Consider the following 18,427-nt stretch of genomic DNA (forward strand, 5'->3'; position numbering starts at 1 on the left):
ATGCTGTACAAAAATATAGGTACTCGGCTACTAAGTTTGTTTGCTTGCTCTTGTTTTCTGAACAACAACCAACAAAGATTTGAGCCTAGCATGGATCTTTTTTAAACAAAGATTCCAAATACCTCATTTTTTAGCTTTTGCGCAAGAGGAAAATGAAAAAGAAACACTCTTACTTTTTCATGAAATATGGTATAAAACATACTCTATTATGTTACAGAATCATCCTTTCTCTTGCTGCTCAGAAGCTATTCAGTAGAGGGCTGAATGGAGACTTACGTAAGTCAGCTCAGTTACTTTCCCAAGTCCTTTGGTGTCATTGCGTGCACAGGACTCCAGTAACCAGTGGACTTGGTATTGATTCATGCTGGTATCTAAATGATACAAAAAAAGAGGAAAAGATATGTTATAATTACCCTTTAGGCATTTGCCACTTTTCTGGCTTTTTTTTGGGGGGGAGGAATATAAATGGATATAAACGGAAGGAATGTTAAGTATTCTAGAGCTGTTAGTTCCTCACTTGTTCCTCAGCATCTATTAATAAAAAGGGGAAAATATTATACACTTCAATAATTTTACACATTTATCAACATAATGGGGATAACTTTAAAAATAGACAACTGGCATTTACAGAAAACTAAGCATCTACTGATAAGAGCATTTTAAAAAATACCTCAGTGTTTCTGCTACTAAACATCCTGCAAATGATAGGAATGACTTTGTGCCAACTGCCTGTGACTGTTCATATTGTCAGAGCATTGCAATATTGCTGCCTGGCACTGCTTGGGAAATCAATGCCTGGAGATATGTGAAAATGCCTGTAAATCCATGAGTTTTATCCTTTCAGAATATATCATGAGACCTGCTTACTATATGTCCAAATAAAATTCTAATCGTCACTCTCAGGAGTAATAGTAAAGGCTTGAGTTTGCTCCCATTAAAATCAGTGACAAAACTTAGAACAATATCAATGGCATAAGCTTTCAAGCAATTTCCAGCTCTTCATTTTTTGAGAGCTCTACATATAATTGCAGGGATAGGCATAGTAATTTGTAGCTGTTTTTCTTAATACTGATTGCATGAGGAAGCAAAACAAAGGGCAATACAGAATTAGACAAAAGAAGAAAAACTCATCAGGTAGTGCAAATACCTCCTGTCATTTTTTCTGGATTTAGTCCTTCTCTATCTATATACAGGGTAGGCAAAATTACATATCTGTTATTACTAATTAACTTGGTATGACATAGTTGCTCATGCCAAGTGCCTGACTGTGGGTTTCAGGAGGGAAAACAAATATCTTTGATGCCTTAAGGGCTGATCTGGCTTCAGACTGCTATGAGCAATTTGGATGCAGAAAGGAAGGATTATAAATTAAAGAGAAAATAAGTAGCGTCTGAAACTTGCTCAAATGGTATTCTGGTAAAAGGACTGATTAGAAGCCTGCTTGAAATGGATTTGCGTAGCAGCTCTCTTCATAACATGCATGCTAATTATTTGCATGACTTCTTTGGAAGCCCAACATTTTTTTCAAAAACAAATGTATAAAGAAATAACAAACTGCCTTGTGATTGTTTCCTCTCATTTAAAAATAAATAAATGGATGTGCTTTCACTTGCCTCTTGATTGTTCGGCTTTCCCACCTGATGTGCCAGAAGCAGACACACATTCACAGTGCCTTTCCAAGTAGGTTTCATCTGATTTCAGCTGTTCCAGTTGACTCAGTTATTGCCTATCACCTGCTTGTGCCCCTCTCCTGGGACGAGCACACAGGACATACAATCCGTCACCTGGTTTCTTGGGACCTGAAAACTTTGTGCTGCTCTATTAATCATGTTATGTTAGCCATGCACAGTCTGTACCAAATGACAACACAGTGAATCTTTTATTGATTGCATGTTATCTGATGATCAACTACTTATTCTTTTAAATTATATGTATGTAAGATGTATATGTATGTAAGTCTACAAATTGAATATTTTCACTTCTCAGTCTGTAAACAAATCGATCCATCTTTGATACAGATTCAAGACTTGTCATTATCCAGCCATCAAGAACTAGATAAGACCAACATTTTGGGTATGTCACTGAATATCACAACAAGGGCAGCCGGTGAAAGATAAATCCCAAGCATCAAAAGCTTACAACAGTTCAGCATCCAGATATATCAATACAGAGTTTTACTAAGCCTCTGTACAGAAATGTAATTAAACAGGTTGTCACCCAAAATTTTTTGTATTTTGAATTCCTGGCAAAACAGAACACTGTTTGGATATTGTTGCAGCTCCTTCTCCATTTCCTATGTGAGCTTTTCACCAGTATACCCAGATTCTATTCTCATGTAGTTCTTCCTTTCTATTTCTCTCTTGCATTAGCAAACCCTCACTCACCCATTCATAAACACCTGTGGTTTCTAATAAGCTCTCTATATGAGCTAGAAAATCAGGAAGGGTTCAAAAACAACTTTCCTCCTACTTGTCCTGTCAGCTGGGACTGTAAATGTGATAATGGGATAAGTTATAATAACCATAATTTCATAATTTTTTATTTAAACAAAATTGTACATTTGATAGTGCTCACATCTGGTATTCTGATAACAACCGATACTGAAAAGATAGGTTTTTCTTTCTTTTCAGTGAATATGTAATTAAAGTTATTTCAAACAGGTTTTTGCATATACATATATGCAAACATACATCAGCAATCAACTGGAATGTACTGTGACAGCAACAGTTAAGTTTACCCCAAACTTTTCATTAGAATAGGTCTTTTTTAACTTCCCTAAACTTGGACTTTCAAGACTAAAGCTTCTTCAGTTCTCATCTTCACCTTTGTGATTACTGTTATCTAAAAGGTTTGAACAAAAGCATGCTAAATGCTTTTTGTTAAAAAGAAGAATAGAAAAAGATTTGAAAATAACAAAAACACTTTTCTCCTTAACAAAAGTAACTATCCCACCAGGGTTTAAAGCCTGAGCAATTAGGGTTGCAAAATTGAAATATGATATGGAAGTAGCTCCTATTTGAAACAGAAACGTTTTCAACAATAGGAAAAGGAGAAACATTTTTGATTTACTAGAGCTAGAGGCATTAAAAACTCAAAGTGTATATGCATGCATGAAGTATGCATATTGAATAACAAGACTGGTTTAGAAATTATCTTTAATTTTTTTTCAAGCAAAGGGAAGTAAGATGTTTGGAATAATACAAATAGGCTTAAAAAAAAATGAAAATACAGATTTTTTTCCATGAAGCTGCTCACTCTGTACGAAGCTCATGATTCTAGAGTTTTGTTTTTATGCAACAGAATACATCTGATTTTAGCCCATGCAAAAAAGTTTATTCCAGCCTTCCTTTCAACAATATACACTGTTCCCTAATGAGACCACTACTATATTTTATTTGTATTTTTTTTTTCAGCTGTCCATTACCAACTCAGCAACAGATACTGGACAATTAAATCAAGCTGCAGTCTAGTTAAATAGCAGTCTTTATCACCAAAGCTAATGGTTCTGAATTAAGCCTAGCTGAAGTTAATACATTGTAATCTACAGTGGCGCCAGTAAATCACATCTTCTGAAAAGTCACTTGATTAGCAAATATTAACAAGAATAGGCAATATCTAACGGGACTGATTTCTGTCAGTTTTATCAGAAAGCTATGCCCTTGTAAAATATGAACATAACACTGCAAAGAAATCACCAGAGTCCTTTATTCCAGCTCCCTGATATTTCAGGTATCACATTATAAAGCCCTTTTTGTAACTGATCGATCTCCAGCTTAATAGTTGGGAGTTCTCTTGATTTTCTGCTTCTTATTAAAAGGCTGTTTTATAGCTTTTCTGTTTTTGTGGTTAGAAAGCACACCATTTGACCCTGAAAAGAATGATATACCAAGCACAAACAGCAAACTTACCATCTTTCCCAGAACTGAAAAAATAATTTGTATAGAAACACTGAACTTGAAGGACATACTAAGTGCTAGCACTCATTTCAGCAGCTCTAAGCTTGTGAAATTAGTCAACAGACTAGTCACTTAAGTAAGAACTCCTTTAAAAGACTGTTACAGCAGTCAGTTTATTCGATTACTTTTATTCTCAAGTTTCTTTACAAAAAAAATTTAAGCAAACCAGAAAAATGACTTAAAAAAATTCTTAAAGTTACTGATGTGGACATAATCTTCAGCTGCCCAAGCTAAAGAGTTTTAGATGTTTCAGACAGTTGCACAAAACTAATTCTTCCAAAGAAACTAATAGCCAATGTCAAGTATTTTGGCTATGATTTTCTATGTATATTTTCTAAAGCATAAAATGAGTTCCTAGACTTATGAAAACATTCCTATGCAGACATCACATGAGCATGGTCTTAAAGCTCCACATATGCTTAGTTTTTTTGCTGAACAAGGGTACGCATTTAGCTTTGTTGGACAGAAATCTCAAATCTCTACCTAGAAGTGTATTGATCTGGGGATGATCTACGGCATGTTAAAAAGATGTTTTGACTCTCATGTTTCACCCCAAAAAAGCATTTAGTCCTAAATGAAACCTCTCCACAAAGCTATTTCGCCATCAACTGTGTTTATCAAGACATTCTTTGCCAGATTTGTCTCCCTTCTTCCCCTCTCCAACCTAAAAATTTTAGCTTCATTTTAATAAAGAATTAAAAGATAATTTCCTGAGAAAAATGGACATTTATTCTGTTTCTTAAAAAAAAAAAAAAAAAAAGCTGCAAAAGCAGCCTAGAATCCTATTAATGTGAATGACAGATACATGCATTTGTGAACTTGAAAAAATTCAGGTTCATACGCACAATTCAAGCATCTTAGTTTGAAATGTTTTGCTGAAAGTACTGCAACATATTCGAAGTCGTGGTTATGCAATGGCTAACAGGAGTACCCTAGGCATACATTGTACTTCTGCTAAAACTCATAATCTCCACAAAGAATTTGAAGCTCTTAGTCCAATTTTGAAAAATCACCCAGAATAATGTCAGTTAACACTGCTATCTTTCCTAGCTGGAATTTCTGTTTTAAATGATTCTATAGTTTATTGAAAATAAACTAAATAAAATAAGTAATCTCTCTTCCTTCTCTTTGCCAACATTTTCCACGTATCTGTTCTGCTATACATTTCCCTTATTGCCAGCCATGTGAATAATTCATCTAATGTGGTTTCTTTTTTTTCTGCCTTGTTACTACAGACAGCTCCTTTCTTGCCTCAAATACTTTTTCTGCTTTATAGTACATGTATTGCTGAAGAAGGGTGCCAAATTGACAATCAGGAGGAACTGAAGTCTGCTTTGTAGCTAGAAAATTGGCAGAGCGGGGCAGAAACAGCAGTAAACTTTGTTCACACAACCCAACATCACCAAAATCACAACAACCTTGTATTGCTCCAGGATACGATGTAAATGGATTTATTTAAGAGGGTATGTATCAGTCTGTATTCCTTTGACCTACAGCACGTACATTGCAGTATGCTGTTCTGGGTACTGTGGTTAGTTCTGCCACAGGTTTGCTGGATGTCTTTAGGCAAAGCGCTTCATAGCTCCTTACTTCTGCTCCAACCCGTCAAGGGGGTATAATGATAATGGTCTCTGCTGTAAAAGTACTTCAGCTCTACAGTTTTATGTTATTCTGTTTGATGGGTGGTTGCTGGATGATGGCTTTCTACAATTTGGTAGAAAAGTGCTGATTAATGCCAGCTGTGACAGCACTATTATGTGGGGAACTGAATCATGGAAACTTATTAGAAAGAAAAACCAAATGGAGCTTGATGGAAAACAACATTTCAAAGCAGACTCGTTCAACAACAGCAGCTCAAATTAAGGTTTAATTGCAATAAAAAAGTCTGGCATCAGTAAACACAGTAACATCTAGCTGATCTCTGTATAGTGACAGGATTTGAAGTAACTAACAAGCAACATCTGATAGATTTAATTTTCTTCATTGTGAATTAAATACGGTAGAAAATAAAGATTATAAAATAAGAAATATATATCACAAGCTTTATCTAGGTAGCATAAAAATATTAATATAAATAAGCTTAAGTTGAATGAATATTTCAATAAAAAAGAAAATGGAGCTGTGCATAAATGCTGTGTCAAATAATATACCATCCAGGACAGAAATTTTTATCTCTTTGCATTAAATGGCGAAGTTATGCTATCCCTGGCATAAAGAAAATATTTTGTATCGTCTCTGAAGCACCCAAAGTGTACAAGTCAAAGACTTCCTGAAGAAATAATAATAAGTTGCCCCTCCCTTTCTTTATCATAGTATGCAACCCTTGATACACCTTTACAGCTGTGGATATAATAAAATACAGCACTGCTTCCAACCCACCTTTCTTGCACAAGGAAGAACTGCAGTGTTCCATTTGCAGTTCAGTCTGCCTGTGCTTCCACACCAAAAACCATTATGCCAAATATCTGAGATAGAATATAATGAAAAGTCTTCTGCCTGCTTAGATTTTCATTCAGCTGTTTATCAAGCCACCATTATTCTCCATGTAAACATGGTTCTATAACATGCAGTTTACCATGAGCACTTTTTCAGGTAAAACTCAGTTGTTGAAAAGGTTGGAAAGAAATAAATAGGAAATGCTTAAATATGGATAAAAACCAAGTGAATAAATTAAGCAGTGTTACTACTACATGGTATTTATTACACATGAGAGTGTCACACTGCAGTAACAGTATCGCTGAAAAGCAGTCTTAGTTATCTGAGTACTGAGTACTGTTATCTCAGTCAGTACTTGATCATAACACTTATTTGTTTATTCATGTATTGGTTCACAAGCCATTCTATGCCTCTATGAATCATGGAGTTTCTTGCCAACATCTGAAACTTGAAACCAACGACAGGACAAGAAATGATGCAATACCAAGTGTCTTATTTTAGATATAGCGGTTTAGCAAACGCAAAGTGAGTTCTCAATCTTAGAATACATAGGCAAATTCAATTTTCTTTTAACTAATTATGCTGCACTAATGACCTAATGCAGTGGGATCCTCTCTGCACTCCTGTTTTCCCTGTAAAAACTATGTTGTTGATCTGTTCCGTTTCAGTCATCTTAGGTAAGTTCTCTTAAAAGACTGAAATAAAAGTAGCCCTGGTTCTTCAGCTGCCTGTGTGCTGATTCACCCAATGGAATAAAAAAAGAAAAAAAAATCCAAAACGTCAAATGTTTGGTTATGAAACTCATGGTACTCATGACACCTTTGAAAAAGAAAAGAACTTTTTAATAATCATCTATTCAGGCAATATGATTAAAATAAACACCAAAACCCTCAGCTGACATTTAAACTTCATTCAATAAACAGTTCTTAGCAAGGCAAATTCTACTATTTCCTGCTCCTACATGGAATATAAGCAGCAGTGTTTAAATTGCAAATATTTTGTTGGTCATATTATGCCATTTAAAACAAATTTTCTTTCTATAGAATGCATTCTTTGTATAACACAACAATAACCCTTTCCAAAAATGATATTAAAAAGCAGCATGTAATTTAAAGATGGGCTTGAGCCACAGCATTTGTTTCCATATCTGGACCTAGGAAGCCTCAAGGTTTAAGGATGTTTGTTTTGAGGGATTTAAGTTTGGGACCTTCACTAAATTGGATTACCTCTACTCTCACTCCCTTTCCCACCCACACCATTCTATATGAAGTGAATTCAACAGTATCTCATTCTGGTTTTCTGTTTAAAGGAAATTTGCCTCATGGAAGCTCCAAGTCTCGTAATATCTGCTTATAGCCTGAATAGAGGCTTCCTACATTAATCTCTCAAAGCCAGATTTTTACAGATAGCTAAGCATCTAAAAACGGGGGGGGGGGGGAGAAAAAAAAAAAGGAAAAGCAAGTCCAAGGCTCAATATAGCTATACATCTATTGAAAATGTCACTAGGTATTCTACCACTAACTTTAGCCTTCTGTGTAACATTGACAGTTTTGGTCCTTAATCTATGTAGGTAGGCTATACTGAGGGTAGGGAATTTGGGAGTTCTTCCCTATTCCAGAGTCCAGGTACAAACACAGTTTAACCCTATCTCCACCCTGGGAGGAGATGTAGAGATACACTTGCTACTCCCTTTTCTCTCATCCTCTATGTGAAGAAAAGTTGGATGGATGGGTTTGCATGCATGTAGAATGCTCCAACAAGTTCCTAAACTGGATATTCAGGGAATGTTCCATGGCATATCACATCACAAGTTGCTTTGCTGGACTGTTATTCATAAAGTTAATAACATTAATACGCAGGTCCTAAAACAGTAATTTAAGACTAATGATTACGCCTATGAGAAAAATAAGTGAGAGAAAACAGGATAAATGTACATAAAATCATAAGCATACAGACAGAATGAACAGAGCTTGACTGTTTATTGTGTCTCCAATATAAGAACTGGTATTCAAAAGAAGCTAGAAGAAGTAGCTCCAAAACAAATAAAAGATGTGGTTCTTCATGCAACAAGTACTTAAAACTCTGGAACTCCTTAATTCAGGATGTTTCAGATGCCAAAAGTTTACATGACCCTGATGGGACACTGGACATGGTTATGGAAAAGAAATCCATCAAGAGTAATAAAATACAATGAGATCACACTGGGCTCAGAAAATCCCATGAACTACAAGTTGTCTGAAGCTGGGAGAATAATCTGCAGAATTTTATTATTTACTTGCCCTGTTCTTAAACCCCTTGGGATTTGCTTCCGGCCACCGTCAAGAATAGAATACCTGGTGGGACGGATGTTTGGTCTGAAACATTCTGGATATTTTTGTGTTCAGTTTACTGTCACAGGAGTCAAAGTAACTGGTGTTTAAAACTCATTATTCATTATCTGCATACTGTGACATATTCACACCCTTTTTGATGTCACTCCCTCCAACTTTAGCTACTCCTTCAAATGCTCCAGCTTCCTTTCATGTCTGCGGTGTTTACACAACTTGTTTTGTGGCCACTTAATCAACTAGGCTCATTAAACAATATAGGTTAAAAAGAAAGAGCTGGCATGTGGAGGAAAGTCTACTCAATTTACAAGATGACATTTCTTAGTTTAAACCACCTTCTCCATAAGCATGATGACATATTGCTGATAGCTTAACCTTCTCTGGATTGTAAGCTAAATATTTTATGTCAGAACTTAGGTAGGCTAAGATAACACTCATGGGCAGTTATCACACCACAACTGATGAAAGGTAACTTGCTAAGCTGCAGTACCTCATCATCTTTTTGCTCACAATAGTAACGGTAGGATTGCTGTAGGTATGATAAGGTACAGATATGAAACAAAGCTTTGACAGAACATGATATAGTTTGACAGACAGAGAAGGGGGGAAAGGGGAGAAGAATTGAATAGTAAAAAGCTTGCCATTTTATTCATCAGTTAGCAGACTGCCTAACAAAAGATGTGACTATTGACAACCTTGCTCAGACTATTTGTTTTTGTTTTTGTTTTTTATATTCTGTAATTGTTTTTAAAATAATTCACTTCATAGATTGTGGTAAAAGGTCAAGAAAAATAGAAAATTGGGTACTGGGAAGACAAATGTTATTACTGAAGCCACATAAAGATACTGTTTTTGAAAACACAACAATTTTTGTGGAGAGTCAAAAATCAGGCAACAAAATTTACCAGTTGGCCAATGAATTTTTTTCAGTGTCTTGAATAATGAGTTTTCTCTTGGTAAATAATTCCCCAATGCAATATTGAATGTGTATCTTAAGTCCTATTGCAGGTACTCATCCCACATAATGATGGTCTATCTTTGGATTGCAATCATGGACCAGGTTTATAATTTGCACTTAAAATTCTATTTGATCTTTCAACATAAGTTCAATGGCAATCAAGCTCAAACTTGTATTCAAACTGAATTTAGGAATTTATTCCTAAGTTTAGGAATAATATAGAAGACCTCTTTTAAAAAAATGTTAAGTCCCTTTCTGAGTCAAGTTAAATACGCTCTCACAATTACTAAAGGTATTCTGGAGTATGATTCAAACCATACTGAGGGCTTGAGAACAGCCTCATGTAAATTTTAAAATGAAGCCATATGTGAATCAACCATACAAGGTGTAAGAACTAGTAGACCAAATCACTGGATCAAACCAACCCAGTATAGCTACAGTCTGCCTTCAGCAGACATGCGTGAGCATCTGCTAAGCAAAATCAGTCTTTTGAGTTGCCTTAGTTCTGGGACCACAGCGAGTAGCTCTGATTTGGCTTCTGACATTGGATTTCCTGGCAGAAATCTGTTCCAAATACATTCCTGGGACTAATTACTGGAGGGACTTTCCCCTAAGTCTCTCATGCTAAGACCCTCCCTCAACCACCTACCCAGGAGCTTTGGAAGCAGGTGAAAAGCAAGAGTTGGTGGTTTTCCATTGTGCCTGTCGAAACATGAAGAAATGCAGTAAACTTTGACCTTGAAGAGACTCCTCTATATTGTCTCATTTGCAGCAGAGAAGGATTGCATTCCAGTCACTAGGTCGACTCTCTGGAAAATTTTAAATCTTTATTATTTGTCCCACTAATAAATTGCATACTATTTGAAAAGTTGCACGTTATCTGTTTTACTAATTGCATTACAGAATCACAGAATCGCTGAGGTTGGAAGGGACCTCTGGAGATCATCTAGTCCAACCCCCCTGCACAAGCTGGGTCTCCTAGAACACGTTGTACAGAATCGCATCCAGGCGGGTTTTGAACGTCTCCAGAGAAGGAGACTCCACCACCTCTCTGGGCAACCTGTTCCAGTGCTCTGTCACCCTCACAGTGAAGAAGTTTTTCCTCATGTTCAGACGGAACTTCCTGTGTTTCAGTTTGTGCCCGTTGCCTCGCGTCCTGTCGCTGGGCACCACTGAAAAGAGTCTGGCTCCATCCTCTTGACACCCTCCCTTAAGATATTTGTACACATTAGTAAGATCCCCTCTCAGCCTTCTCCTCTCCAGGCTGAACAGGCCCAGCTCTCTCAGTCTTTCCTCATAAGAGAGATGCTCCAGTCCCCTAATCATCTTTGTAGCCCTACGCTGGACTTGCTCCAGTAGTGCCACATCCCTCTTGTACTGGGGAGCCCAGAACCAGACATGGTACTCCAGATGTGGCCTCACCAGGGCTGAGTAGAGGGGGAGAATCACCTCCCTCGACCTGCTGGCAACACTCTTCCTGATGCTCCCCAGGATACCATTGGCCTTCTTGGCCACAAGGGCACATTGCTGGCTCATGCTTAACTTGGTGTCCACCAGCACTCCCAGGTCCTTCTCTGCAGAGCTGCTCTCCAGCAGGTCAGTCCCCAACCTGTACTGGTGCCTGGGGTTATTCCTCCCCAGGTGCAAGACCCTGCACTTGCCTTTGTTGAACTTCATGAGGTTCCTCTCCGCCCACCTCTCCAGCCTGTCCAGGTCTCTTTGAATGGCAGCACAGCCCTCTGGGTTATCAGCCACTCCTCCCACTTTGGTATCATCAGCAAACTTGCTGAGGGTGCACTTGTCTCTTCATCCAGGTCACTCATGAAAAAGTTGGACAAGACTGGACCCAGGACTGACCCCTGGGGGACACCGCTAGCTACAGGCCTCCAACTAGACTCTGCGCCACTGATCACAACCCTCTGAGCTCTGCCATTCAGCCAGTTCTCAATCCACCTCACTGTCCACTCATCCAGCCCACACTTCCTGAGCTTGTCTATGAGGATGTTATGGGAGACAGTGTCAAAAGCCTTGCTGAAGTTAAGGTAGACAACATCCACTGCTCTCCCCTCATCTACCCAGCCAGGCATTCCATCAGAGAAGGCTATCATCAGATTGGTTAGGCATGATTTCCCCTTGGTGAAGCCATGCTGACTACTCCTGATCACCTTCTTTTCCTCCACATGCTTGGAGATGGCCTCCAGGATGAGCTGCTCCATCACCTTTCGAGGGATGCAGGTGAGGCTGACTGGCCTGTAGTTCCCTGGGTCCTCCTTCTTGCCCTTTTTGAAGACTGGGGTGACACTGGCTTTCTTCCAGTCCTCAGGCACCTCTCCTCTTCTCCATGACCTTGCAAAGATGATGGAGAGTGGCTGTGCAATAATGTCCGCCAGCTCCCTCAGCACTCGTGGGTGCTTCCCATCGGGGCCCATGGATTTGTGGGTGTCAAGTTTGCTTAAGTGATCTCTAACCCACTCCTCCTCCACCAAGGGAAAGTCTTCCTCTCTCCAGACTTTCTCTCTTGCCTCCAGGGTCTGGGATTCCTGAGGGCTGGCCTGAGCAGTAAAGACTGAAGCAAAGAAGGCATTCAGTAACTCTGCCTTCTCTGCATCCTTCGTCACCAGGGCACCCACCCCATTCTGCAATGGGCCCACGTTTTCCCTAGTCTTCCTCTTGCTACTGATGTATTTGAAGGAGCCCCTCTTGCTGTCCTTGACATCTCTCACCAGATTTAATTCCAAACGGGCCTTAGCCTTCCTCATCACATCCCTGCATACTCTGACAATGTTCCTATATTCCTCCCAAGTGGCCTGTCCCCCTTTCCACTTTCTGTAGACTTCCTTCTTCTGGTTGAGTTTTGCCAGGAGCTCCTTGCTCATCCATGCAGGTCTCCTCCCTCCTTTGCTTGACTTCCCACTCATAGGGATGCACCACTCTTGAGCCTGGAGGAGGTGATGTTTGAATATTAACCAGCCCTCTTGAACCCCCCTTCCTTCTAGGGCCCTAACCCATGGGATTCCTCCAAGTAGCTCCCTGAAGAGGCCAAAGTTTGCTCTCCTGAAGTCTAGGGTTGCGATCCTACTTAGTGCCCTGCTGCCTCCTCGCAGGATCCTGAAATCCACCATCTCATGGTCACTGCCCCGAAGGCTGCCCCCAGCCTTCACATCTCCAACCAGTCCTTCTTTGTTTGTTAGTACGAGGTCCAGCAGCACACCTCTCCTTGTTGGCTCCTCCACCACCTGTGTCAAGAAGTTGTCACCAATGCTCTGCAGGAACCTCCAGGACTGTTTGTGCCTAGCTGTGTTGTCTTTCCAGCAGATATCGGGGTGGTTGAAGTCCCCCATGAGAACCAGGGCCTGGGATCGTGAGGCTACTTCCAGCTGTCTGTAGAAGGCCTCATCAACTTCCTCTTCCTGATCAGGTGGCCTGTAGTAAACACCCACAGCAGTGTCACCCATGCTAGCCTGCCCTTTAATCCTTATCCATAGGCTCTCGACTCGCTCTTCATCCATCCCTAGGCACAGCTCAATACATTCCAGTTGCTCTCTCACATAAAGAGCAACTCCACCACCTCGCTTTCCTGGCCTGTCTTGTTGATGTTTTTCATGATTCCTGCCAGCAACATTTTAAGTATTGTTAGCACTTCACACTTGGACATAGACCAAACGCAAACCAAATACTCTGAACCTGGTAGTCAGTTTATAAAGCATAACAAAGGTAACTGGAGCTGGTGAGATACTCCCCTTTTCATTCCCTTTAGGGAGCAAAAAGGCAAAGAAATTTTAAAAATCAGCAGTGGGATAGCAACAATGTTATTTCTGGAACTACGTTAGGCCTACGTAAGACAAAGTTAGAAGGGAGTAGGAATCTCACAGAAGATTCTTTTGACAGGATATTCTTTTCACTCTGCAATATTTTCCCACTACAGCTAAAGCTGATAGCATTAACTTCTCACCAGGCAGGATGCTAGGGAAGTCCATAGGATCCAGGCACCTGAGTCAGCTGTAGCACATACAGAAAAACAAATTATGCAATGTCTACTGGTGAATTTCTTGACAGTTGATCTAGTCAAAGATTCCTGTGCTTAGGGCCAGCTTTACTAATTAAATCCCTAAATACAAGTGAACATTATGCATGCCCACACGATCAACCCCTGCTGAGCCAGTGTCCCCATATTGACATGGAAGTATGAGGGAAATACATTGCTGTAAATTTTACTGTAATTAACACTGAGTTCTTCCTATCGAAAGACCATCTGGACCACAGTGATACCTTCAACTACAAATATTTTACTGCTTAAAGATCTATAATTAGAAAATGGCCAGCTGCTCAAACACTGATCTGCCTAGCACAACAATTAGTACCAAATTAAACAATTCCTTGGTGTTAAGCAACTACTGCTGAATTCTTTACAATAACAAATGGTACAGCTAAAAACTCTTACAGTCATTGAATAGTTTCACTAACTTCAATGGCACTAGTTGCTTGAGAAGGGACCATAGGATAACACTGGGAAAGTTTTCAATTATTTTAAAACCTGGCATATGAAATACCTTATTGCAAATAAAGAGTCAGCACATACAGTCACCTCATTTATCTCCCTGAACTAAGTGAAAGTTAATTTTGTTTTCCTAAGATCTGGTTTTAAAAGCATTTGTGGCAGCTTTCTATTTGCTTTGCCTTGCCTTGCATTTTATACTTCCCTGTAATTTAATTTGTGATTCTTGTTTGGTTGGTTTATCAGACAATGGAGGATTCTTTGCCTTGCCCTGTTTTAAGTGTTCTTTTCTTTGCATTTCTGGTAAATGCTAAAGCAAAAAAAAGAAACCTGAAGCCAAGCCTTAATGCATTTTAAATATTTGTCTTTTTAAGCAAAATCAAGGAGCAGATATATTGATTTTAAATATTTAGAAGTACTTTAAGTGTTTAACAGGAGGTAAATGTTCACAGTCTTCATTCAAGGAAAAGTGAAGGAAACTAGAATTTTACCTGAGCAAGAGCAGTTACATCATACTCAAATAACAGGTACTGAGAAAATGGTAGGGGAGACAGAGTAATGGGTTAGAAAATACTATTGAGACATTTTGCTTTGGAATGAAATCATCACACCAAATTGCATTTTAATATTTTCATGTATGAGAATATTGCACCAAGTGATGAGAATTGTTGCACTGAGTTCATAAAGAATAAAGGTTTTTTTTTCCTTCAGTTTATGCGAAATATCTTATTTTCAGACCCTGAAGATACACGACTTTGGAGCAACTTGATGGCTTCTCAACTGAAGTCCAAAACCTCAGCTCTCTAGTTGCCAAACCACTATGGGACAGAGGAAACATAAGATTTTTTATTATTATTTTCATAGTTTTTGTCTTGATTGCTGCACCTAGGATCTCAATTATCATCAGTACCTAATCCTTTTAAGTAGGTTGTTCAGTAATGGATGATAGTCCGAGACTCCAGCACCAAGGAGTTAAAAGTGATTTGTTTAAGTTGGTTCCACTACTTGACATGAATAGCACATAATTTCTAATTTCACACAGTCAAGATGGCCAAAAAATCTGGCCACAAGCAAGTTCTTTTCATTGACAAAAGTGGAATTCATGCTGTTTAAGGAATGTACTGTGTTTCTCTAACCCCAGGCCTAAGTCAGAGGCAGCAAGTGAAAGACATTTTCTTCTGTCAGACAAGAAACCATTGTATTCATATAATTACAATATGCTTTTGTGATAACTCTGTCTAGCAAAGTTCTGTGCATTTTCTAAGCACTTTGTACTGCCAAGTGTGGAGTTATTCTTGCTAACATACATCTTGAAGCGAAGAAATTATTGCCATCATACGGAGGCATTCAGACTGAAAGATTGTTTCAGAAAGAGATTTATTTTAATGTAAAGTCCAGATTCTACATTCCATTCATGCCTCGTGCTTACTGAAGCTAATGGGACATAAGAAACAACACTTGAAGAACAGGCCTAAATAAGTCTTTCCTGCTGGCAAACTGCAGCACATTATGGCCCATATATATGGAAACAGGATCATCATCCATCCACTTACTCAAATTTTAACTCAAGCATTGCATTCAGTTTGAGTACTGATAAGCGATCACTCCTGTAGTGTATAATAAAGCCAGTTCAGTAATAGTTTGCAACATTCCCTCTATTTCAGTTGTTGCACAGGATAGAAGTCTGATGAATTCTATTCAGAGGGATATAAAAACAAGAACTTTAACCTTGATGTCATTATTGTTTCCTTTCACTGGCTTCCTAGAGGCACATCTGCAAATGACATTGAGGAATACAACTTGTTTGTAGCAATGGAAGAGGCATCTTTGAATGTCAAGAAACATCATCGCGCCCCCGAAAACCTTACGGACCATTGCGGTAAACTGTTTGTTGGCCTTTGCAGCCTGGTATTCAAAAGGTTAAGGAAAATTTCCTTGTCACTCATAAAGCAATAACAATGTCTATTATAGAGCTTTCAAGATAGGGCCTTTGATTTAACTTCAAAGTTAGTTCTACTTTGAGCAGATCACTGGACCAGATGACCTCCAGAGGTCCCTTCCAACCCTGATTATTCTATGATTCTATTCTATTTTGCTCTTTCTAGGCAAAGTAAAATGATTCAAATTCAAAAGCAAAATAGTTTCTAAGCTAACAAACAAACCAATGAAAATAAAGAAATAAGCTAAAATAACCTTAAAAACATGTTTGTCTCTTAGATGGTAACAGAGACTGCCTGAAATCCACACAGCTTTTTCCTTCTATTTGTTTCTGTAATTAGTGATGTGCTTTGATTCTACAGTATTAGGAGGCAATGCAAAACTCTTCTATAGAGCCATCTTGGTTCTAGACAGAATTCACAAAAAACTTCCCAGGTCTAAGTAGAATGATAGGACTACTGAATGCAGCCATACAACAAAAAATTAAGAGCAGCTATAACTATAGAAAATTAATAACATTATTCTTATAAAGTGAAAAACTTCTGTCTTAGTAGTTGTTGAAATATTCATTACAGCTAGAAGACATTCTATATCAACATCTCATACTGGTTTAAAAGTTCTCATCTTAAAATACCCTCAGAATCTTTGTAAAATAATTATTTCATCACCACTGACATGCAACCATCTCTGGTTAGGACCATGAATACTATTGCAGAAAGTACAGAAAAACTTCAAAACAGGATCTGACAAAGCAAAGATTATCGCAACCAGTTGAAGCTGTACTTAATTTACAGATGTCCAGCACCTTCAAGCTTGAGAATAGTGTTTCTTCGTATGTCATGGGAATTCTCAACATTATCAATATACTTATTTCACATGGTTTCATGATACTTTCACAACTGTTATTTGTTTTAAAGTCACACATCCTATTTGGGACTATAGGATAGCTGCATTCCTACATTGAAAAACTTTGTGTTGTTTTAATTGCAAACTACAAAATAATGAGAACTTTAGAGCAATCAACAGGGACTCTTGTTTTCATCCACCATGTACAAGGTAGAGAGGTCAGTTCCTCATGCAGAAACATTTGAACTTTGATTGCCTATGTGCAATGAAAACAACCGAGACATCAGGCCATAGAGTAGGCTGAGGTAAATTCTCTCTCAGTATCTCCTATTATAGTTGCTGCCCTCTTATACCTCCTACAAATCCCTAAACACTATTTGATACAGGAGAAAGAAGTGTGGCTACAGTTCCAAACTCAGTCGGTGTCAGTAATTGTTGTCTTTCATAAAGACAAGATACAGCCAATCTGTTCCTCCTGCTGCGTTCCCACGAACACTCGGAAAAACTTGTTTTGCAGTAAATCGTCACTAGTAAATCTACAGTCAATACCTTGTCCATGCACTACATAACCTGCAAGCTCCTGTAAGAGCTTATAGAAGCTGCTAGCTTCTCAGGAGCAGGTAACTGACTGTATTTCATCTCCACATGTGGCAATGGCTCCTGCTGAGTTACTGCAGACACTGCCATTCAGAACACAGACATTTTCAAAAAGGAAGGGGGAGAAGGGGGAGAAGGGGGAGAAGGGGGAGAAGGGGGAGAAGGGGGAGAAGGGGGAGAAGGGGGAGAAGGGGGAGAAGAGAAACTGCCGTATGCTGCCCTTCTTCACACACCTACGCTATCACTATTCATTATGTAATAAAAATGAAGGCAGCTTCCATTGCATGATGGGGGCATCTATTTATACATCCTAACTCACGTGACTGACCTTGCTCCCACCACATGACCAAAATGTACTTCTGCATGTTCCCCTTATATAACTGGATATACAAAGATTCATACAAAATTACAGTCAGTTAGGAACTCAAGAACTCAGCTAGCCCATCCCTTGCCCAAGGCAATAGCAATTAAATCCATGTCATTTCTAACAGATAGGTGCCATATCTGTCTTTGAAGACCACCAACAGTGATTTCACCACTTCCTAACACTTCCTACACTACATAGCTTCCTGTAATGTAACACAGGGTGGGATTCAGCTCCAGATTTAGACAACAGCATTTAGATATCTACAACGTAATGTCTACTTTTAAGCTCAATGACTAAGTTGTCATCATAACCAGTGGAGAGTCAGTTCAAGATATCTCCTTTAGAGCAAAATGAATACCTCTCCAAACTGTGCTGGTCACAATGACCGCATCTCCACTGACTATGACAGTGACTTGGACAACTACTCTACAAGTAAGGTGAATTTCACTAGGGGTGCTGGCATTTTGGTCATAATAGGAAAATCCCTTTTTGACTTCTAAACCTCAT

The 18,427-nt window shown here is 38.8% G+C and overlaps 1 protein-coding gene across 1 annotated transcript in view; it reads right to left on the reverse strand.

Moving 5' to 3' along the window:
- Nucleotides 1-18,427, reverse strand: part of ANOS1 (anosmin 1) — a 141,535-nt gene that overhangs the window by 11,974 nt on the left and 111,134 nt on the right. The window contains exon 11 of the mRNA XM_067289725.1: nt 277-371. Within this exon, the coding sequence (XP_067145826.1) occupies nt 277-371 (95 nt within the window). The remainder of the gene's footprint in view (nt 1-276; nt 372-18,427) is intronic.

The sequence above is a fragment of the Apteryx mantelli genome, chromosome 1, assembly GCF_036417845.1.
Source record: "Apteryx mantelli isolate bAptMan1 chromosome 1, bAptMan1.hap1, whole genome shotgun sequence".
Classification (NCBI taxonomy): domain Eukaryota; kingdom Metazoa; phylum Chordata; class Aves; order Apterygiformes; family Apterygidae; genus Apteryx; species Apteryx mantelli.